The sequence below is a fragment of the Centruroides vittatus genome, unplaced genomic scaffold, assembly GCF_030686945.1.
Source record: "Centruroides vittatus isolate TY-2023 unplaced genomic scaffold, ASM3068694v2 contig_482, whole genome shotgun sequence".
NCBI classification, from domain to species: domain Eukaryota; kingdom Metazoa; phylum Arthropoda; class Arachnida; order Scorpiones; family Buthidae; genus Centruroides; species Centruroides vittatus.
Window position 1 is genome coordinate 453,423 of NW_027122272.1, and position 21,833 is coordinate 475,255.

General features: G+C 31.9%; 2 protein-coding genes across 2 annotated transcripts in view; both read left to right on the forward strand.

Annotated features, from left to right (window-relative positions):
- Positions 1 to 21,833, forward strand: part of LOC136977923 (nudC domain-containing protein 3) — a 215,607-nt gene that overhangs the window by 171,367 nt on the left and 22,407 nt on the right. The gene's annotated exons all lie outside the window — the stretch shown is intronic.
- LOC136977899 (L-xylulose reductase-like) lies at positions 4,314 to 21,583 on the forward strand. Its single transcript, XM_067273489.1, has 7 exons — positions 4,314 to 4,434; positions 10,617 to 10,714; positions 12,376 to 12,530; positions 13,943 to 13,985; positions 16,863 to 17,024; positions 17,102 to 17,219; positions 21,480 to 21,583. The coding sequence occupies exons 1-7, from the start codon at positions 4,386 to 4,388 to the stop codon at positions 21,581 to 21,583; spliced, it is 729 nt and encodes a 242-aa protein (XP_067129590.1). The 5' UTR covers positions 4,314 to 4,385.

The window sequence follows — 21,833 nt, forward strand, 5'->3', positions numbered from 1 at the left end:
TATGAAAATAAAAAACCTTTCATAAAAATTATAAAAACACAAAAACTAATTTAAGCCTGTTGTTTTAAAAATAGATTCATTTGGCTGTAGCAGGAAACAAATGAAATAATAACGAGCAACTATTTATAGTGAAATCGTGACAATGCCGGGCTGCAATTTTTAATCGTGGTTTAATTTATAAAATTCACATAATTTCCGGTCTAGACCGAAATCCGTTAATCGGGGTCTCATGCCTCTAAGAATTGTGATGGCTTGCCCGTGTATATCACACCTCTCCTGATAACACTCGAGTCGTGCTGGTCATCTAGCCAACTCAGTACTCGAGAAAATTTTGAATTGTAGTACCGATTTGTGAGTAATAACGTTTGTTAAGACTATCGCGTGGTACCAACTGGCTCAATGAGATTATTCGTCCTCGTGACAATCCCCAACACATTCGTTTTGCTCTTCACATAACTCAAGACTAGGCACGAGATCGTCGGAGAGAATCAACCAGCCTCCAACTACTATTGTACTTTTTAACAATTGAATACATGGATTCAGGAGGGGGATAAGGCCCTGTAACAATGTTTTGAGGAAAAGGACAAAAACTGTCTTAAACAATTTTAAATAAATTAAAGCTATTACTAAATCGTTATTGCTTGTTCCTATCAAAATATTTACCTTGAAAATAATTCAGTGAGTTTTAATTTATTTTATATACAACATAAGAAAAAGTCATGCACATATCTCGTTTTAAAACTTTTTCATTTTCTAGGCACTAAACACTGGACTTTTAACGTTTACAGACATCCACAGATATGAAACAGAAAAAAATAGTTATTGTATTGGCTTTTGGTCCAGATTTTTGATAGTTCTGTGATAATTAGATATTATCTTCACTAGCTGTTATTATTATATTCTGTAATAATTATTTTAAAAAATCCTGCAACGAGTTGCGTAACTTTTCCGGCTGTTATGAGATTTTATTTAAAAAAATAACTTTTGTATTTTTAATTACAATATAATAAATAAAATTACGTGCGATGCCGTCTGTTATGAGGTTTTGTTATAAAAAACTTTTTATATTAATTATTATCGAATGGCAAAAAGCTTAATTTTGAAGTGGGGGATGAGTTTCATAAATACTTGTAAATACTAATAACGAATAATATCTTCATTAAGTCGACCCATCTCGAGATATGATACATGACACCCATCTATCTCACAATTGTTTTATTGCGAGATAGAGAAGTGTTTTCGAAATTTTTAGTCGTTCTGTTTTAATGCCCTACTAGTTTCTCCTATAATTGGTCGTTTTTGATGTGTATTAGTAGGTGCAGCTACTTCTAAATTTCTGTAGTTTGTAAAATAACTTTCAAACAGTAATGTAGGATTGATATTTTGAATTATTTGATGTGATGTGTTTTTTATACAAATGTTTTAATTGTTGAAACATGTAGACCATGTATGTCATCTATATTATAATCAAACTAATGTAGAGGTAATAGTTACAAGTGTAAAAACGAGATCATAACATTTGCTATGAACTATAATGTAAGTAAACTCTTCATTTAAAAAAAATATATATATAGCCTATTTTATTTTTTTATAATGTAACATAGTGGAACAAGTTTTTTCCTGATAGAATTTTACTCCAACTGAAGAGGAAACGGGGGGATCCGAGAGAGAGTTTACATAAATTTGGTCGTCATACCTCGTCCTGGAAGTCTTTCTTCGAAAATCGTCTGCTTGAGAAGAGGATTGTCGTAAGAGGCGGCGGAACTTCGAAAGTGGCGGGCCGCCACATCGCCTTCTTTTATACCTTAAGTCACGTGATTCGTTGTCGCCAATAGCGATTATCGATGATTAGCTCTCTGTGACCCAGGTTTAAGATCCACTGAGAAAGGAAGCGATATCTGGAGAAGGAAGGATGAACGTCCGTTTTTTTTCGATCATGATTCTGACATGGATTCTTACCGGGGGGGGGGTTTGGTTGAGGGTCTGTCTGCCCCGATGTTCGGGGTTTGCTTGGTCCGGCCCCTCACACGATAATAAAAGTTAATATATAAAAGTAAAGATATTATTTTTAATATTTTTGTGATTATAGTAAAAAATATTGCAGAATATAATCATTGTCTTTATATCGCTATGTCACGTGTACAACCGTAATCTTCGATAGTACCATCGAAGTAAAAACTTGCCTGGAGTCCGTCCCAAGGTCCTAGAACTTGCGTCTGTCCGTGTAACGTTATGGCAAAAACGGGCACTAGAGGCGCCCCTATCGTGTGTCATATTTTAAACATTTAAATTAACAATATAAAGTTTAGTTTTTAAGATGAAGAATTGTATACATTTATATATATTAAGTGCATCAAACTTTTAAAAATTAAGCGCATAAAACTTTCGTATATTAAGTGCATCAAACGTGTCTCATAGGAAATTTTAATGCTGCTAGAACGCCCACTAAGGGGCGTCCCGGGCTACTAGTTCTTAAATAAACAATGACGCGATCTTCGCGAATAAAATACATTTTTACATAAGAATTATAATGGATTTTGACATGATTACGTACTGAATTATTTGGCTCTATGCCAATTTATGAAGTTACACAAACTGAGACAAATGTCTTATTTCGGATAGTGTATCCAGTGCCGTAACTATGGCGGTGCCAGCGGTGTCCAGGCACAGAGCGCAGACCCGGGGGGCGTAGATGACCTGGACCAAGTTTTGGGACATAGTTACAGAAGCTCGCACCGGGCGCATAAAAGGCTAGTTACAGCGCTGAGTGTATCCTCGAAATTTTTCATTCATATTCACAAGTCCTAGACTTATAATTTGATATGTAAAATTTTCCTTTGTTAAAATATGAAAATGATTATTCATTGCATATAATTAAATTTTAATGAATAATTAAAGAGTAAACTTTTTATAAATTAATTAATTTTGCTTCAGGTCGAGATCATAACCTTGATTCTATTTGTAAATGTGAAGGGAGTTATTATCTAACATAATATTTAAAAAATAAACTTATGAAAATAGCTTTTTAATTTTTATTATTATAATAACAAATAGTGAAAAATATGATTAAAACACTTATTTTGATAATTTTCTTCTTGAATAAATTTTTAATTACGTAAAAAGTTAACTTCTCACGAACTGAATTGTGTTTAGTAATGTGTTTAGTAATTTAGCCAGGTGAACCGATCGATTTAAATGCAAGTTATTCATAGTTATTTGATGTTCGAATATAAAATAAATATTATAAATATAAACAACGACTAAAATACTGTTTAATCAATAAAGAATAAATATAGTAACCAAAACAACGTGTTTTGTAACATTTTTCTCAAAAGAAAAACGAATTTCATATATTAATAATTTTAGTAGAAGTCTTTGATCAACATTATGTTTATGTAATCTATTGATTTAACTAACAAAATTAACTAATCTTGTTCATTCCCAATTAACAGAAAATTGGGTATCAATGACTAAAATAGTTTTTCTTCATTTTAACCGTTTCCTGTAATTTGTTGATACAGTAGCCCCTCGTTATATCGCGCCTAATTATATCACTATTTCGGATATAGCACGCGTTTTTATTTTTGTCTTCCAAATATAGAAAGCTTTAGCTAATAATTTGAAAAGAATCGGTTTCTACTGGCAAAGAACTATTTCCTTATTCCTATCATTGACATTAAAAGTCCACATGGGGATCGAAAATAGACAAAACAAGTGGATACATAAATCGGTTATATCGCGTTATCTGATAAATAGCTCATTTGGTTTGTCTTCCGACATTTGAGATACAACGAGGAGCTATTGTATATCATCTATGTTATAGTCAAACTAATGTGAAGGTAAGAGTTACAAGTTTAAAAACTCTTATGGCGCCCTTGAAGTGCAGTGTTACAACAATAGCCTTACAACAATCCTGAGAGTGACCTCGCAACCATTTTTTCCACTTCATGCTTTTCGTCAACTTCCGTTTTAAGGCAGAGACATTTCGAACGGAGCAATATGAATTCTATTACATAATTATATATTTTTATTTTATAAAGCAATAAAAAACAAACATTAGTAACTGCTTTGTGAATGATGGAAAGAAAATAAAACGAAAAAATATATATATATATTATTTAAAATATAGATCGAATCGAGTGATATAAATAAAGAATTGTATAAAATAGAATATCTACTGTAAAATACTTAAGATGAAATAAAATAGAACTTTAAACTATTGTTTATAAAATTCTTCTTAAAATTATTAAAATTCATCTAAAAAACAATCATGCAAGGACGTTTGACAAATAAAAAAGAAAAGAAAAAGAAAGTAAACCAATAGAAACCTGGCTGAAAATCAAACACTACTTAGCAACTGTATTTCTCATTCTAAACGAAGAAATATGTACGATTTCAGCAATAAAAGAGCTTTAGTTACAGGTGGATCAAGGGGTAAGTCTAGTTTTTATTTTCATGTAAATTAAACATTTACGGACGAAACTTAACTGAATTCAGTTTTATTTTTTTGAAAATTAATAAATTATATTATTTAAATAAAAGGTTTAAAAACCAAATCTGAGTTATTGCCTGAGTGACTGCTCTTCCAAAGACAGCATTGCGATTTAGATAGCTGATTTTTCTTTCCACGCCGCATGTTGGCATCTGCCTTAAGAATTATGAAAGGTTGTATAACACGATAGACTAAAAATACGATTTTAATAGATTTTTATTCTTTTTCAACTAGTTTATGTAACAATAGGTATCTTCCATATTATCAAATATTAACTAGAAGACAAATCCTTAAGTGATAGGTCAATAGATAACTCTTCGAAAAAACATTTCCATAAGACATTTCAAGTGTTGGAATTACTAAAATTTTATTATTAACATTTATAATTTATGGAGAATTTTCTGCACGAGTTCCGTGCACCTTTAAACTAAGCATATGATTTCAAAGTTTTGACAAAGTAGACAATGTATTCTAATGGTAAAAGAAGGTACACCAACTTTGAGAAGATATTTTATTAAAAGTAATCGCAAGATAAAGAATGAGTGCAATAACAAATATAGAGACAGAAAATAACAGTTACCCGGAAATTAAAACACCACGAAGTAGTAAGCAATCGGAAGGTTAAGGAGACCATTAACTCCTATAATTTTCAATTATATTGCGATATAAAATTTAAAGTAACAAATGAAAGCTTTAAAAGCTATAGTTTTGTTTAATTGAGAAATTTCTTCATGTTTCAAAAAGCGAGCTTAAAAATGAATTTTATCAAAAAATAATTCTTTTACTAACAGTAATTATTTTGAAAAGCAAAAGACATTTGAGTTTTTTTAAAGTGTAAATTCCAATAATTAATTAATAATTAATGTTAAAAAATAATAATGGAAAATTTTCATATTCTGACCTTAAAAGTTTGGCCTATTCCAGATATGACTCCTCTCATTTTAATTAAAATCTCCAAAATTTAATGTCATCAATGCTCCAGATGTAGAATTTCAAGATTTTTGACTCGTACATTATATAATGCAAACTATACGCCGACACACAAACAGAATTTTGTAAGGGTTATTTTACGTTTTTAGGTGCACGAAATGTGAAAACGTCGAAAAATGTTAAAAACCGGGGAATAAAAATTTGATCGCTCAGCATACTTTCTATATATTATGTTCTATAACATCAGAAAAATTAAAATCGCACACGATCATGTTTTCAAACAGCATTAACCTGTAACTCAAAAAATAACAGCGAATAGGGATTCAGATTTAGAGTTAAATCTAGTGTTATTGCGTGGTGAACACCAATTTTACTTGAAATTGTAATCTAAACCTTACTCTAGGTTTAATTCGAGATGATAAATATGGTCGTAAGAGCGGGTTGCACGAACAAATAGTAGTATAAAGATTAATAATAACCAGTGGTATGCCGTCGTTGGAAGCGGTGGAAGCGCGGCTTTCCTTGTATTTTTTAAAATATAAAGTCATATTGGGCGATAATTTTCATATTTTAACCTACTTTGAATTAATTAAAATTAATATTTTATTATAACCGCATTATGTATCTTATTACAAATTTCTATACTACATGTGAAAAAGAACGATAAGATTGCTATTGTATATTCGAATATCAGTGGCGGAATGGAAGCGCTGTATTGTCGAGACCGGGTCAGCTTCCACGGCGAAAATAACTGAATGGTGTAAAGCAGCCAGATTATAAACATTGGCGCATGTGCTTTACAGAGCACCAACCTCACCCGGTTTAGCTGGTGGAAGCTACACACTAAATTATCGTATAACGCTTCCAACGCTTCTATCCCTTAGCCACTGGCAGGGAGCTATCTAAGAGAATTGTTTAAAATTTAAAAAGTAGAGTATTCAATGTTATTTTTATATACGTTTCTTTGCAAAGTTATATTTAATTGTAATTTTCTTTTAATTATACTGTAATTATATTGACAAATTTTCAGACATAAAATCTTTAGAATTTTTATCACTTTTAGATGTTAATAATTTTAATATTATGAAAAACAATTTTTTCCAAGCTCGCTTTAATTCTTTAAATTAAGTAAATTTTATGGGAAATTTTTTGATTTATCTAAATTACGTAGTGAATCGCAATATTAGCGAGGTTGAGGCAGAAGTTTTAAACGCGAAAACGTGTAAGTCGGACGTTCAGCGCTGCTTTCCTGTAAGCCTAGAAGTTTGGCAATGGCCTTTGGAAAGTCAGTGGAATCATGCTCGACATTCCAAACGTCATTGTCAAACTTCTAGGCTTACAGGAAAGCGGCGCTGAACGTGGCCTCAACCTCTCGATTTATATTCGTGTCCGGACTATATTGACAATCCGTCCGGATATGTCGGTCCCCTGTCCCTCACCACCCGGCCGCCCCATTGTGGGCCTGGCCGAACCCATAATGGGCTTGCTATATGAGGCCCTCTTAGTGTCCACTGGGCGGAAAGAGTTACAAAAAAAAAAAAAAAAAAAAACTATATTGACAAGTAACTCTTAGACATACAAAAATATTATAATTAATGACGATCCGAACAAAGATGTACTAAAAGAATTATATGATTTAATATCATTAATTTTATGGTACCATATACCAGTGGGTCTGTTGAGCGCAGTTTTTCGACCACGGAGCAAATTCATGCATTGGCCAGGAACAATCGGTCGGAGGAAAAATTGTCGTCGCTAACGTTGCTTTCGATAGAAAAAAGAGCTTTCAAATACGTTGATGGAGTCGACAACCAGCGACTTTTATGATAAAGTAATTAACGACTTTGCGGAAAAATTGCCGAATAGAGTTACAGTAGAGCATCGATTATCCGACTCAATTGGGGACTGGGGTTGGTTGGATAACTGAAAAAACGGATAACCGAAAAGTATGAAAAAATACATTATTAGTATAGTGTATTAGTATATCGCTATTAACCTACATCGCGTTGAATTTTCATCAACGTTAAGCCTAACAAAAAATTTTTTTAAAAATAATAATCGTCGCTATTGTATCGTTAAAAATTATTTTTTTATTTTGCACAAAATAAATACAGTACTGTACTGTATATTGAAAAATATAAAACAAAAATATATATATATATTCGGGTTACATATTTTACATAAAGTAGACCTATACATTAGAAAAAAAAGTGAAAAATTTTCTTTTTCTTCACAGCTGACACTCGTTTTTTTGCCGCTAAATCTCGCAAAAGTTTTAAAAACAGCATTAGATAGCGTCGTTAAATAAAATTAAGCCTCGTTTAAATATTGGCATTCCTTTCATGGTCGAGTCAGTGTTGCCAGCTAAAACACGCAAAAATTTAACAAAAATAATAATAAAGTAGCCAAGACATAGCCAAATATTGTAGCGCCACACCACTAGCGGACATTTGAATTTGCCGACTAGAAAACGGTCGGTTAACCGATGTGATGGTTCATCGGGGGTCGGATAATCGATGCTCTACTGTAGTATATAAAAAAATTATAAAAAAAAGTTTTTCTATTATTGTTTGTATCATATCAAATTGTTTTATATATGTATTACTTGCATTTTAGAACTAAAATACATAAATTGTTTATTTTTGTCATTTCCAGTATTTGTTTAAAACAGGGGTGAGCAAACTGATTACTCGTATGATCGACTTTAATTTTTCTTATTTATCCGCTTCGACTTCAAAAATGGGTTAAATTAAAAACAAATAAAAATTTAATTAACGTCTTTATTAATAATAATATATTAAATACATACATTGTGTTTACTATTTTGTGGAATATAGATATACTTTATTGATAAATGTTTTGTGCAACATACTTTATTGATAAATATTTTGTATTAATTTTTTGATGTAGATGTGTGACATTTCATTTCATCAACGAGTCTTGTAAACTTAGGTTTGTAATCACTGATGCACAATCGAATAGATGCCATTAAGTGGTCATCAGTCAGAGAACTCCTAAATTGCGATTTGATGTTTTTCATTTCAGAAAACGCTGCTTCACAGCATGATTCTATAAGTATGGTTCTATAAGTATGGTTCACAGCACGGTTCTATAAGTAGAACCAAAAAATACAAATATCATCATTGCCACCGATCTCAATAATGGATATTTTTCTGGATTTTTCTGCACACTATTGATTTCCATAATTATATTATAATTATGGAAATCAATAGTGTGATTGATGATTTCCATAATTATATTATATAATTACATCCATTATAATTCCATAATTACACTATTGATTTTCATAATTATAATATAATTATGGAAATCAATAGTGACAATTAGTTGCGTCTCACTGCAAGTGCAGTATTACGACAAGGTGTATTCAGGGAATTAGTCACGTCTGTTGTAGTATTGATACATGTTTAATTTTAAATTTATGTTTCATCGTCTGCTAAATTTTTAGTACATATTTTAAATGTCTGCGATCGACTGCTGAACTGTTCGCGATCGACCATTTGCCCATCTCTGGTTTAAAACGTTTATGGAAATGTGATGCACCGGACAGGTCTGACCCGTCACGAAAGACGCGAAAAAACGGTTAATTTAGAGAAAAATTTATTAGTTTAAAAAAAACAGGTAAAAGTCGTTTGTAGTCGGACACCCATTATTTATATCAAACTGCAAGGCAGAAACCATAAATCACGGAAGGAAGTCGCCCTATGATCGGTGGAAGATCGAATTCATCTTCGATTTTGACTTTTCTCGCGCTTCAGGGAAGAGTCTCGTTTAGTAACGAAGGACCGACCACTCGGGAAGCGTGATTGAGGGAGAATGACCAATCAAATGGACGAAAGAAAAAACGGAGATTGATATAATCCCCGACAATCGAGGACATCTCGCACTCGGTTAACGAATAACCAAAACGCCGTGTGTCAGCTCGCAAGAAAAAAAAAAAAAAAAAAAAAATACAATTTCTCGTCTATTGTGCCAACCCGTAACCTGTGCCACTTCGGACTTAGACCGTGTCCCCGATTCCAACGGACGAAGTCTCCCCGTGCCTTAAGACTTGTCAACACCACTGTCCCTTGGCCACCTTCGATCGACGATCAACGAACCACATCCACGCCCAGGACGTCCGAACAGCTGAATGTCCTAAAGCAAACTATTTTGTACATAGTGTGTATTTATTTTATGTTAAAATAAACGGTTTTTGTCAGATACTTGTCGTCTTTGACTCTACAGCCACCACCCATGTACGAATGGACCCTAGACCATTACTGACGCGCAATTAACTGATTGCCCCTGGAAGTCGGCTTCTTACAGAAACAGCTTCCCTATCATCAAATGTCACGGCACGCCAATGATAATAACAATAATGATTGATAATAATAATAATTAATGTACTGTAAGCAAACGGTTAGAGATAATATCAATAATAATAGAGTAATGGATACCCAAAAAGTATCAACTGTAAAATATCTGAATGTATTCCATCGAAATCTTAAGGAGTTTACAAGTATTAAAACTCCGTCATAACTGATTTCCTCAAAACTTCTATCTCAGGTGCTTGATCATATTCTCTTGCCAAGGTTATTAGATATTATCTGGTAACGTTGTTCTCTCGCTACTGCTTGCACAGCACTACTGTGAGATTTTCCTTAGAGTTCTCAGAAAAATCTGTATAATCTCATTGTTTGGTGTAATCACTATGCCCGACCTTCACCCAATCATTTTGTATTTCGCGCGATCATTAATAACAGTGCATTGTCAAGCATGGATATTATTTTTTTGTCTAAAACTGGATGTTATTAATTCTTGGATTAATTAAATCTTCGGTAGATTTTGAGTAGAAAACCATACAAAAATAAAATTATCAATTTTCACACACAATAAATTTCTAATTTTAATTATACAGACAGACAATAGAAAGAGACGTTATTATAAATGAGAAAACAATGATATTTTTGAAGCTGTAAATCCATAAATCGAAACTAGGATCGTTTATAAAATAAATCGTAATACATTTTATTATTTTGAAAATATATCGTTTTATGCTGTAATCCGTTACAAAATCGAATCATAAATTAAAAACAGTTTCCCAAATTATATTTCAAGTTTAATGTAAACATTTTATTTATAATAAAAAAAAACTTTTTATATTGTTTCTAATTAAGCAATTTTATTTTAGGAATTGGAAAAGAAGTGGTAAAGCAATTAACCAATTGTGGTGCACACGTGATTGCTTTGAGTAAAACCCAAGAAAATTTGGAAGCTTTAAAAGCCGAAGTGAGAAATTCTCTTATTATTATTATTTAATTAGAATCGCATTTAGCGGCAATTTTAGCTAGACTGTTTTCACAAGTCGCTGGTTCGTTAAAGTAATAATGTCAACAAAGACAGAAAATAGCCAACTACAGTTTAAAATGAGTTTACTTTCGATTTTATCAGCCAATAATACGCCTGCTTACCTGTAATTATTTTACGATAGTTGAGGTCGTCATTCCTGGTATATTTATAGCCCAGAAGTGTAATAAAACATTTATTGGCTTAAACAAAGTCAACCCACTCAAAAGAAAGCGAGTCAGAGCTAAGATTTTATCTGCCAATTATCTACCTACTCATCTATAATTGTTTACAATGGGAGGTCTTTCCCGAAATATTTATGGCACGTGTGTGGTGACAAAACATATATTGGTTGAGACAATAAGACACCTAGAAGAAAGCGAAGATCGCTACAGACTTGATTGCAGTTTGTACAAAACACTTCAAAAGTTGGATGTTTTTGAAATAAAATTCGTCAAAATTAATACTTTTTTGTTTTTGTTATAAAATATGCAAAAATATGATGTTATTAGTGTTTTTTAAATAAAAGTTTTAACACAGAACATAGTAGTTACCTAATGCCGAAAATCACCAAGAAAATTATAATTTTGGAAACAACACATTCGTAGACATGAAATAAAATGTCATATATGCGCAACGCATCGCGCCTGAAGCAGGGTAAAGTAGGCCTATAGCGTACTAATGAACTTTACTATTTTTAAATGAATAAATTACTTATCTTTTAACAATTTTATGTAAAGTATATGTTGCAAAAGAAAAAATACAGATAGCCCAATAGGGGCCGTTTTTAGAGTTGCACAAGTGTCACTCATATGTAATTGCTCCACTGTATCAGGTGTGTGTAGATGATATATAACCTAACTCGAAAAAAAAACAAACACACAGTTACAAACCAGTGTCTAATTAAAATATCCCTATTCAATGCTGTGTAGAAAGATTTAATAGTCTAAATTAAATCAAATTTAATATAGCAAAATTTCGGAAAATGCAAAAGACATTTTCTTAAAAAAATTAATACCAAATCTCTTCAGTATAACGCATTTGGTGATACAAGCAACGACAAACGAACTGGATTTTAATCCGTGTGATTTTTTTTTTTTTTTTTTTTTTAATTGTGGTAACACTTAAAAAGCGTGGTTTATCGATGACATATTGCAAATTTGACTGCGTTAAAAGACAGTATTACATTGCAGGTGAGAAGCATTACAGACGACTGTTGAATATATTACTTTACTGTCTGCCAATTTTACACCTTCAGATTGGGATCACATTTCCTGCATCACTAAGATCTCTGTATAGCATAAGTCTTGTGCTAATAAAATATTAATGTTAATGGCACTTTTGGCGTTAGAAGCAATGCTAAAAGTATCATAGTGGCTCGTTTTAGCATTAACATTTTTTACAGAATGGCTTCCTCATGCACGAAAATGTCACCATATCAGGCTCTAGAGAGAGATTTAGCAGTCCGAAAGCAGTTGCATTTGAACTGCTAAATATCTCTTCAGACAGTGTTGAATAGTGATATTTTAACTACACCTATCACCTAGTGCACTGTATCTTTTATTTATAATAATAATAGTCAAATTTTAATTACAAACTTACAGATTCCGAGTGTCGAAACAATTTGCGTGGATATTTCTGATTGGAAGAAAACTGAAGAAGCTCTAAGGAAAATTGGGACTATAGATCTTCTAGTAAACAATGCAGGGATTGCAGATTATGCTAAAACTGGAGAAGTTACTGAAGAAATTTATGATAAGTATGAAATTTTGAATTTCTGAAATATTAACAATTTTACCGTATAAAAATATATTTAAAAGTTTAAGTTCTGATATATTATTCATATTACTGTAAATATTTAAATAATTAAAAATTATATACAACACACTCTTGTCAATAAAACTTATTTATTAAAGAAACAATGTTATTAACAAGAATGGCGTTTCAAATAGATTTTTTAATTTTTATGGGAATAACATAATATTTTCAGATTTCATTTGAATTATTATTTTAAGTTGAATGAAATCTAGATGTAAGTAGTTTGAAAATTAGTTTGAGATAATTATTAGAAGATAATTAGGAAGTAGGATAATCGCTGATCTATTTTTCTATACTTAGAATATTCTAACAGAGGAATGTTCAATGACTGCTGGAAACAGGAAAATATACACTATCAATATAGCCGTGTTTTGTTTCGCGTAGATTAATAAGACTGCTTTTAAAGGCTCTCGAGTTAGAAGTTGACTGAGTTACTATTGGCTTGTATTCGTTTATCGATGTAAAATTTGTATATAAATATCCTATAATTTCTGTTATAGAATTGGATCTTTCAAAACAATAATGAACTCTAAGCAAATTTAACATTATAATTCAGGATATGACTAAAGAGTTTTGCTTTTCATCTCTTTCGATGGTGATCTGATGTTGCTTTTGATAATCAGCCTTCGATCTCTGCAAACGTCCGGAAGAGTTCGAGTGAAGTATTAACTACGAGTTCCACTCGGGTACAGCCCAAGCTCAACTGTTCCTTTTCTTCTTAAGATCCTTCCTCTCCTGTACGGGGAAACTTCGGAAGGTCGAAGGTAAAGTCACTTGACTGCATCTAAAACTTTTATCCTGGAGCGAATCGTCGCATCACCGTCGTTCTCTCTAATCTAGAAACATATTTCTAGGAAATCGTTCCGACTTCCTGCCCACCTAAATTTGTAATATTTCCCTCATAGCAACACTTCCGGAAATCATATTGGTCTGCAATGTTCAAATTGGAATTTATAAATACAATTTTCAAATTGCAGACTTATAAATTCCTACTGTCGTCCGCTATCCGTCTACCCGTCTGTCTTTTTTCCTTAATGTCGAGAATGGAATTAGATGCGAGTCGAGACCAGATATGGAAAGCTTGGAGGCAGGAGCCACTGATTGACTACATATGAACTTCTAGTTTGAACCGGAAGTCACGTTGTTTCAATTCCAAAATTTTCTCCAGAATGGAGTTAGATAGATGACCGCATAACCGCATAACTTATGTAGGAGACTGTTCGATATATATTTATGTATAATATAATATTGAAGGGTGGATACATGATCTAGTTTATCGTATTTTAATTATTTCATGGAAAAATAATAATTATTCGGAAAGAACAGTTTATTAATTTTCTAATATATTTACAGATTAGTTGCCACCAATCTGAAATCTGCTATCAATGTATCGCAGGTAAGAACATTTTTAAAGAAGTTCAAAGAACTGTAAGAAATTAGATTTCAAAAGACTTTTTATAATCTTGATTTCAATATTACATTTCGATTGAAATCTATGAAATCAAGATTTGGCCGTGATGTTAAAAATGCATATCTTGCAAACAAAATAGAAAATTTACATTATATTTGTAATGAATTAAGTACAGTACTTTAAAACGTTTATTACAGCAACCTGCGGCCTGCATATGGACCGCGGGATTCTGGCAACGTAACTTTATTTTTATATTTTCTGCTTCGTGTTATTATGCAACTACAGTATAATTACAGTAGAGCGTCGTTTATCCGAATCAATTGTGGACTGGGGTTGTTCGGATAACCGATTATGACCGAAAAAATATATTAACCCAAGGATGGCGAACCTATGGCACGCGTGCCCAAAGTGGCAGAGCGAGAAATCATCTGGCACGTAACATATCATACGATTTCGATTCATCATCTGTTTTTTTCAATCATTCTTTTTTCAATAAGCTTTTTGCACATTTATTCTAATTAAAGCATATTCGTTTAATTTCTTTAGATATCGTTATTCGAAGTCTAAAATTTTGGCACACACAAACATCTTTAAAGCTAAGTGTACTCCTATCCGATGTTGAAATTTTTCTCCGTTGCGTGTCGCTTCGTGTTGAATTTTCGTCGATTTTAAGCCTAACGAAAATTTTTATAATAATAATCGAGGCTATTGTATCGTTAAAAATTATTTCTTTATTTTGTACAAACAAAATAAATATATTGAAAAATATAAAAACAAAAAAATTATACTTTAGAAGTTAATCTAGTATCAAAAACGTTCAATTCAGCACGACACAGTCCGACTGAAAAGTTTTCGGATAACCGGCTTTCGGATAAACGACGCTCTACTGTAATATGATATTCGTTACGAACAACATTCAAACTAAACTTGACACTAAAAATATGGGATGAAATTAACTCTTTCGGTCTGATGGGATTCACAAGTCTCAAATTCTTTAACTGATTATAGAAACACTTCCTATTGGGGCTAGTAAGGCCTATGCTAGGTGATTTATTTTCTAAGCAAGTTACTGGAGGATCTACAATTTAGATTCTTCTAAGATTGTTTCGATAGTATGTAAATGGCAGTCTGCTCAAAATATGTTTACACTTTAGTTGGTCCTTTTGTTCTTAAATAGGTGGATATAGTTTCATTTCTATTGGTATTTTTCTAATATATCTATTAATATATAAGTAAAATTTGGAATCTTAAAACATTTTTAACTTACTTTTTTACTGAAAACAATTTCGTTAGATCGGACGGATTGTTGACACAATATTTTTTACGAATCTGTAAAAATGGCTTCGTTCAGAGTGGAAGCATCAACTGTTCTGTAAACGTACGAAATGGTTACTGTAAATGCATACATAGTATATTGTAAGAGATTAAAATAGAAAAAAAAAAACAGTTTTCTGTACAAACTGTTCAAAAGAGCTGCAACTCAAAAATATATCACTCTAGAATATCTAATCTGAAAAAAAACGGAAGACCAAGGTCAGAGATAACACCAACTGCAGGTACAATATAACTAAAGATAAACAGCTTAATCAACAGTGCCAAATGATATAAGATATCATATCATAATTTAGACAATGTACTCTACATCGATCAAAATTTGAAAATTAAAGACGACGTTGTGAATGGTGTTCGAATAAAAAATTTGAATCACCCACAGAAAATGTGATATATGCAATACCTGCACAAAATGTGATATTGCCTTGCACAAAAAAATTAAATTTTTGCGTTTCACAACATATGATCAGAACGGCAAAGAAGTGTGATAGGACCAGAAGGTGCCTATTAATTACTTTAAAGAATAATTAAAATTTTCTTTAAAAATTTGTGGTGTTTTTTTTCATACATGTTACGAATAAACAAATACATAAAAAATGACGCAATGTAATAATTAATTCGGGCCAGAAAGAACTGTATATTACTAATTTGAATATTATTAGATTATAGCATTTTAGTGTAGTGTACGTTACGGAGTATTTTAATACTCAGTAGGATTAAAGCCTACAACTCCGTAAGAAAACAATACATGCAACTCACTGGAAGTTCACTTGCGGCCACTCATCTCTGATATATTACAGAAAGAGTACTCATCTGACACAAAAACTTTTTCTTAAGTAACAATAATTTTGTGAATCACACAAAGAAACACAAAGTATTATGGGCCGAATGGCCCAGGCAAGAAAGGCTTCAGTCTACCGCTTTGCGGGACCCGAGTTCGAGTTTGAGTCAGGTGCCTCAGAAATATTTGGTGACATGTAGGGTCCAGTAAAGTGTAGGCCTACTTAAAAAAACTGTCAATAATGGACTTGAGGAGAAGGAACAATTAGGTTAGCCGGCTACAAAGACAAAATTGGATATTTTGTATCTGCTTTCACATGTTTACAGTTGATGGGTTGTTCGTATGTGTTGATTACTAAATCTTGTAACTAGGGCTTTTCCAGGCCCTCAGGCAATTCAAGTATTGCCTGAGAGTGATAATTTAAAAAAGGGCACAATTTTAAAAGAAATGAATCACTTTATAATTTTTCTTATTCATTACTTCTAGTTATAAACGTTTTTAAAATCAGAGATTAGGCTGATCTTTTGATAAATGATATTCCGAAGGTGTGAGATGGTGCTAATAATAGGCTATTGTCGTATTTGTTTCAAGTTAATATAACAATATTATTATCAGATTTGCTAGAGACGGCTTTGCTTATAATGTTTTGTTTTTCAAGAAACTATTGGATAAAAAATGTTATACTTTATTAACAATAAATATTCAAAACGACGATTTTCAATTTATACAAAAAATTTTTCGAATTTTAGATTATTACAAAAAGATTAAAAGACGAGAAAAAACCGGGTTCCATTGTTAATGTATCCAGTGCAGCCTCATTGGTATATATGTTCAACATTAGTTATGCTTCAGTGAAAGCTGCATTAGATAAAATTACTAAAACAATGGCCGTTGAATTAGGACCTTACAAGGTGAGAATAAGCTTTGTAAAGTATTCATTTGCAGATAATTTTTATATTATTTGTGTTTTTGTTTGTTCTTTTCTCAGATTCGCATAAATAGCATCAATCCTACTGTTGTAGATACGGATATGACCAAAGTAATTTTCGAGAATCCTGAAGTAGAAGCTCAACTGAAAGCAATGATACCTCTGGCTGAATTTTGTAGTAAGTAAAATAATTTTATAAAAACGAATTTTATTGTAAGACTTTTCAAAAATTTTTTTAACATTTATATTACTTAGATAAAAATATAAAGTAGTTAATATTTTTGAATAATTTTTCTGAAAACAATATTTAAATACAATAATACTAATAATACTATACAAAACACATTCAAAAAATAACATATATACAAACACACATATAGTGAGCCAATAGAAAAATATTTTTTTAAATGGATTAATATATGAAAAATAGGTCGGACACCCCGAATCTAAACCGTTACGGATATTTTCTTGATATTAGAACAATCAAAAGCTATTTAGTTTTTATTATAAATAAATTTTAAAAAGTGTTCTAGAAGTTTTAAAAAGAATCTACTTTAAAATTTGTAATATAGTATTTATAATTACAGTTAAAATTTCTTTAAAGTTTAAAACAACATATTGATAAATACATCTTCTAGGTTTACAAGTTTTAAATTAAATAATAAAATATTCAGCAAGGAGTTGCTTAACTGTCCCGGCAACATTTAAAACTGCGTGTGCGGTACCATCTGTTATGATATTTTATTACTAAAATTTGTAAAATATTTTTAATTATTATAAAATGGCGGAAAACTTAATTTTCAGGGTAGGGATGGGTTTTATTAAAAATTATAAATGCTAATAACGAGGAAAATCATTAAGTCCGATCCTACTTGAGATATGACACGACCTTCTTTATCTCCCCACCCCTTCCACCTTTAACCATCAAAATTTAATAGCATAAATCTTCCTAATAAACAAACCGCCCTGCAAAATTTCAGAAATTTACGGCAAAAAGCACAGGAGTTATTAAGCTTCAAACAGGGTTAACAAAATCGTATCCCCCACACATTCATACATATAAGTTGTTTTGCATTTCTCGACTTTTCAAGATCCCAAGTCCAAAAATGTAAAAATCTTCGAAGAACATTTTTTGCCGATCGCCATACTTTACTGAAATGTCATCTCTTTCAAACAATGTATTGTTAGAGAGAGAATTTTTAATATTTATTTTAATTTGCATATTTTAGTTTTCCTTTGTTTTGTTAATTTTTTATTACATTTATAATTTCATGTAGCATTTTTTCTCAGTAAAAACGCTATTTTCAATTAGTAGTTCTAACCTAGAGTACCAATAGCCGAATGGCCGAAGATGTCAGCCTGCCATTCTGGGAACCCGGAAATAACTCTAGGCCGGCGACGAGCTCCAAGAATTTTTTTGTGGATGATCTGCTCCAGATATATTAAACCCCGTCCCTTATCACCTGGCCGTCCCTATTGGGTATCTGGCCGAATCCGTGATGGACACGGATAAAAAGGCCTTCTAGTGCCCACTGAGCAGAAAAAATAAACACCAAGAGAACGCAATAATACAGGGTGGTTATAATTAAAGTTGCCCTACTAAGACCTGTCTGAGCCCGTTCTCGTGGGCGTATTTTGATGAAACTTGGTATATATGTTATATGGACCAAGTTTCATCAAAATACGTCCACGAGAACAGGCTCTAGACAGGTCTGGGTAGGGCAACTTTAATTATAACCACCCTGTACAACGGAGTTAATGTATCCAATCCTGTTCGTTTCATATATTCATTAGTATCCTTAATTAAGAATAGAACTATATAATAATTATGACATATATATATTAGTGTGTGTATAATTGCTTTATATAATTTTATTTTAAATACAGTAAAACCTCTATTTAGCGAACAAAATTTCCGGTCGCTATGTAAAGTGAAAATTGACAGCCTGTTAATTTTAAAATGCTTTTTATGTGTAATTAAATTAACAAGTTACTTTTTTCCAAGAGTCACCACTCTTAAGAGTTTTGATTGTTTAGTTAAACACAAGTAAATTTTTTTCCGAAATTGTTTATTTCGATTTAGATTGTATATTTGTTTACTACAGTCTAAAAACTACGGTAAGTACATAAGAAAACGATACGTATAGAAAACTTTTCTGAGAAATCAAACTTTTCATAGATAGTTAATTTTAATTACGCAAACGTATCTACAATCCTGTTTGCAATGAACTTCGTTCACCATTTAAATTTTCAAAAATTTACGTAAATATACCGTAATATTAAACCAAATATTTACAGAAGGAATTATTTATAGCAAACAAGTTCATTCCAATAACTCATCACTCATGATTTCATTACTTCGCAATATATAGTGCAAATCTTGCAACCGTTTGGCAACACATTGCAATAAAGTTCGTTCAGAAAGGATTTTTAGAAAATTTCCTGGAATTTCTGGTACAGGTAGGCCTCCTACAACGCGGTACCTTTACAACGCGTTTTCGCTCCAACGCGGTTGGTAAAACGCGGAAATTTTCTTACAACGCGGTGCTTTTACAATGCGGTTTAGAGTATTTAGAAACGAATTATCTTTCACATAAGAGAAAAATCGCAACGGATCACATAAGTGCAGTAGAACTTGATGAAACAAGCTCAGATCTTGAAATAAGGCCAGTCAAACATTCTCGAACAACTATAATAAGTGACGATGAGGACTGAATTTGTGAGCATAACATTATATTTCTTTTTGATTTTGACTTGAAATCGTAATCTTTTTAGTTTTTATATGATGTTGAATTTTATTTAAGCTTTTTATGTACATAAATTTTAAAAAATGATGAAAATGTTACACCATAAAAGGCAGTTTTTCTCTTTTTTAAAACTGAATCCCAGTTTTTGTATTAAGTTGGTGTCTCCTATAACGCGATTTCCCGCAACGCGGTATTTTCAAGGAACGTATCTACCGCGTTGTAGGAGGCCTACCTGTAGTTTTCTTACGTCACACATCCAGCATATAAAAAGCAAATTATCTTTAGCGGTTTATATTAATGGCTATATGTCCGTGAAAAATGGCGAGAGGTAAAGCAATACTGGAACCAATCAGGAAAATTATTATCCAGAAGTATAAAAAAGGGGTCTCTCATTGCAGTATCGCGCGGGATGTGCATATATCTCAGTCTACAGTCCAGGAAATTATAAAATTATAAAATGTTTTCGAGAAGGAGAAACACTCGTCCAGGAAAAGCTTTAGGAAGAAAACTACTACTCATTTCCAGACAAATACGTTCTTTCAACGCTATATTACCTAAAACAGGCAAGTTTTCATAGCATATTTGACAAAGTGAGCAAGGGAATATCCCATTACCTGAATGCACAGTGTGAAGATATATCCGACCACGCAACAAATCCAAGGGAAAACCATTCATAAATGAATCAGGCAATGCAGAAGTTTAGCTTGGGCCAGAACTCATCTGAAGTGGATAAACGCTGATTGGAAGAAAATACTATGGTTCTATGAATCAACATTTCATAAAAACCATGGGAAAATAGGCAAGAAAATCATTCTTACTAAAGATGAAGCTAATAATCAAGCATGTTATTCAAGACAAGTTCCGAACTAGTCTTTAATGGTTTGGGGATGCAAGATCGCAGAGGAAGTTGGAGATTTGCATTTCGGTGATGATGCTGTAAACTAGGAAGCCTATATTCTAAACCTTCAACAACATCTACGCGAACCAAAACGTAAACTTTTCCAAACGTGAGCCTGTATTTTCCAGCACAACACCCGTCAGTCTTGGCTGCAGTCTAATCATATTCGTGCACTCCCCTGGCCAGCATCAAGCCTAGACTTGTATCCGATAGAAAATGTATGGAGATTTTTGAAAAGTAAAATGACTTATGCCGTCCTTGCACGCTAGAACAATTACATACACATTTTAGCGAAGAGTGGGAAAAAATTTCCACGCAGTTGCTGCATAAGTTTGTATCTTCCATGCCTGAACGCCTTGTAACTCTCAAAGCGAAAACACGATGATTCCATGTTTTTAATACATTGAACGAAGTTAAAAGAAACGTGTTGCAAAGGCTCTATAGATTATAAATTTCATACTTAAATAGCAAAATACTTTCCTGAAATCTGAGCTTCTGATATGTTTGCAAGATCGATAATTTTTATAATAAATTATTTTTATTTTTGTAAAAAAATGTAATTCATAGTACAATGCACAGATGTTAAGTGTTTAAGCGGGGTTTTACTATACAGTACAGGTATTGTACATAAGTAAAAACAGATTAACTAATTTGTCAATTTTTTAACACGCGCATACGGAAAACCCACTTTAATTATATAGTGGACTTTCGGCTTTAACGACGACCCTCGCCCGAATTAATCCGTTAAATCGATTTTACTGTAATGAAATTATTAAAAAATTTCTTTTTACAGAAACCGAGGATGTCGCTAATGCTGTGCTGTTTCTACTGAGTGATAAGGCAAGAATGATTAATGGAGTAATTCTTCCTATCGACGGAGGCAACTCTGCTAAATAAAAACAAACAAACATTCTTATTCGCTGAATATGAACATCTTTAAAAATATATTAAAATTTTAATTTTTAGCTTGTAAATTAATAATAAATTTTAGACTAAGATAAAAGCACAAATAATTGACACAATAAGAAAAAAAATTCTATTTTTGTTAATAACTTAAAATATTTATTCTGAAACAAAAATAATTTCAAGTGCAATCGCTACTCAAAATTTTTGTACTTAAAATTATTTTTGAAAAAATAGATAATTT

Excerpts from the sequence above, each read along its gene's own strand:
- LOC136977899 (XM_067273489.1), top strand. The coding sequence starts at position 4,386 with ATGTACGATTTCAGCAATAAAAGAGCTTTAGTTACAGGTGGATCAAGG. Across the intron at positions 12,531-13,942 it reads ACTGAAGAAATTTATGATAA|ATTAGTTGCCACCAATCTGA; the intron begins GTATGAAATTTT and ends ATATATTTACAG. Across the intron at positions 17,220-21,479 it reads ACCTCTGGCTGAATTTTGTA|AAACCGAGGATGTCGCTAAT; the intron begins GTAAGTAAAATA and ends TTCTTTTTACAG.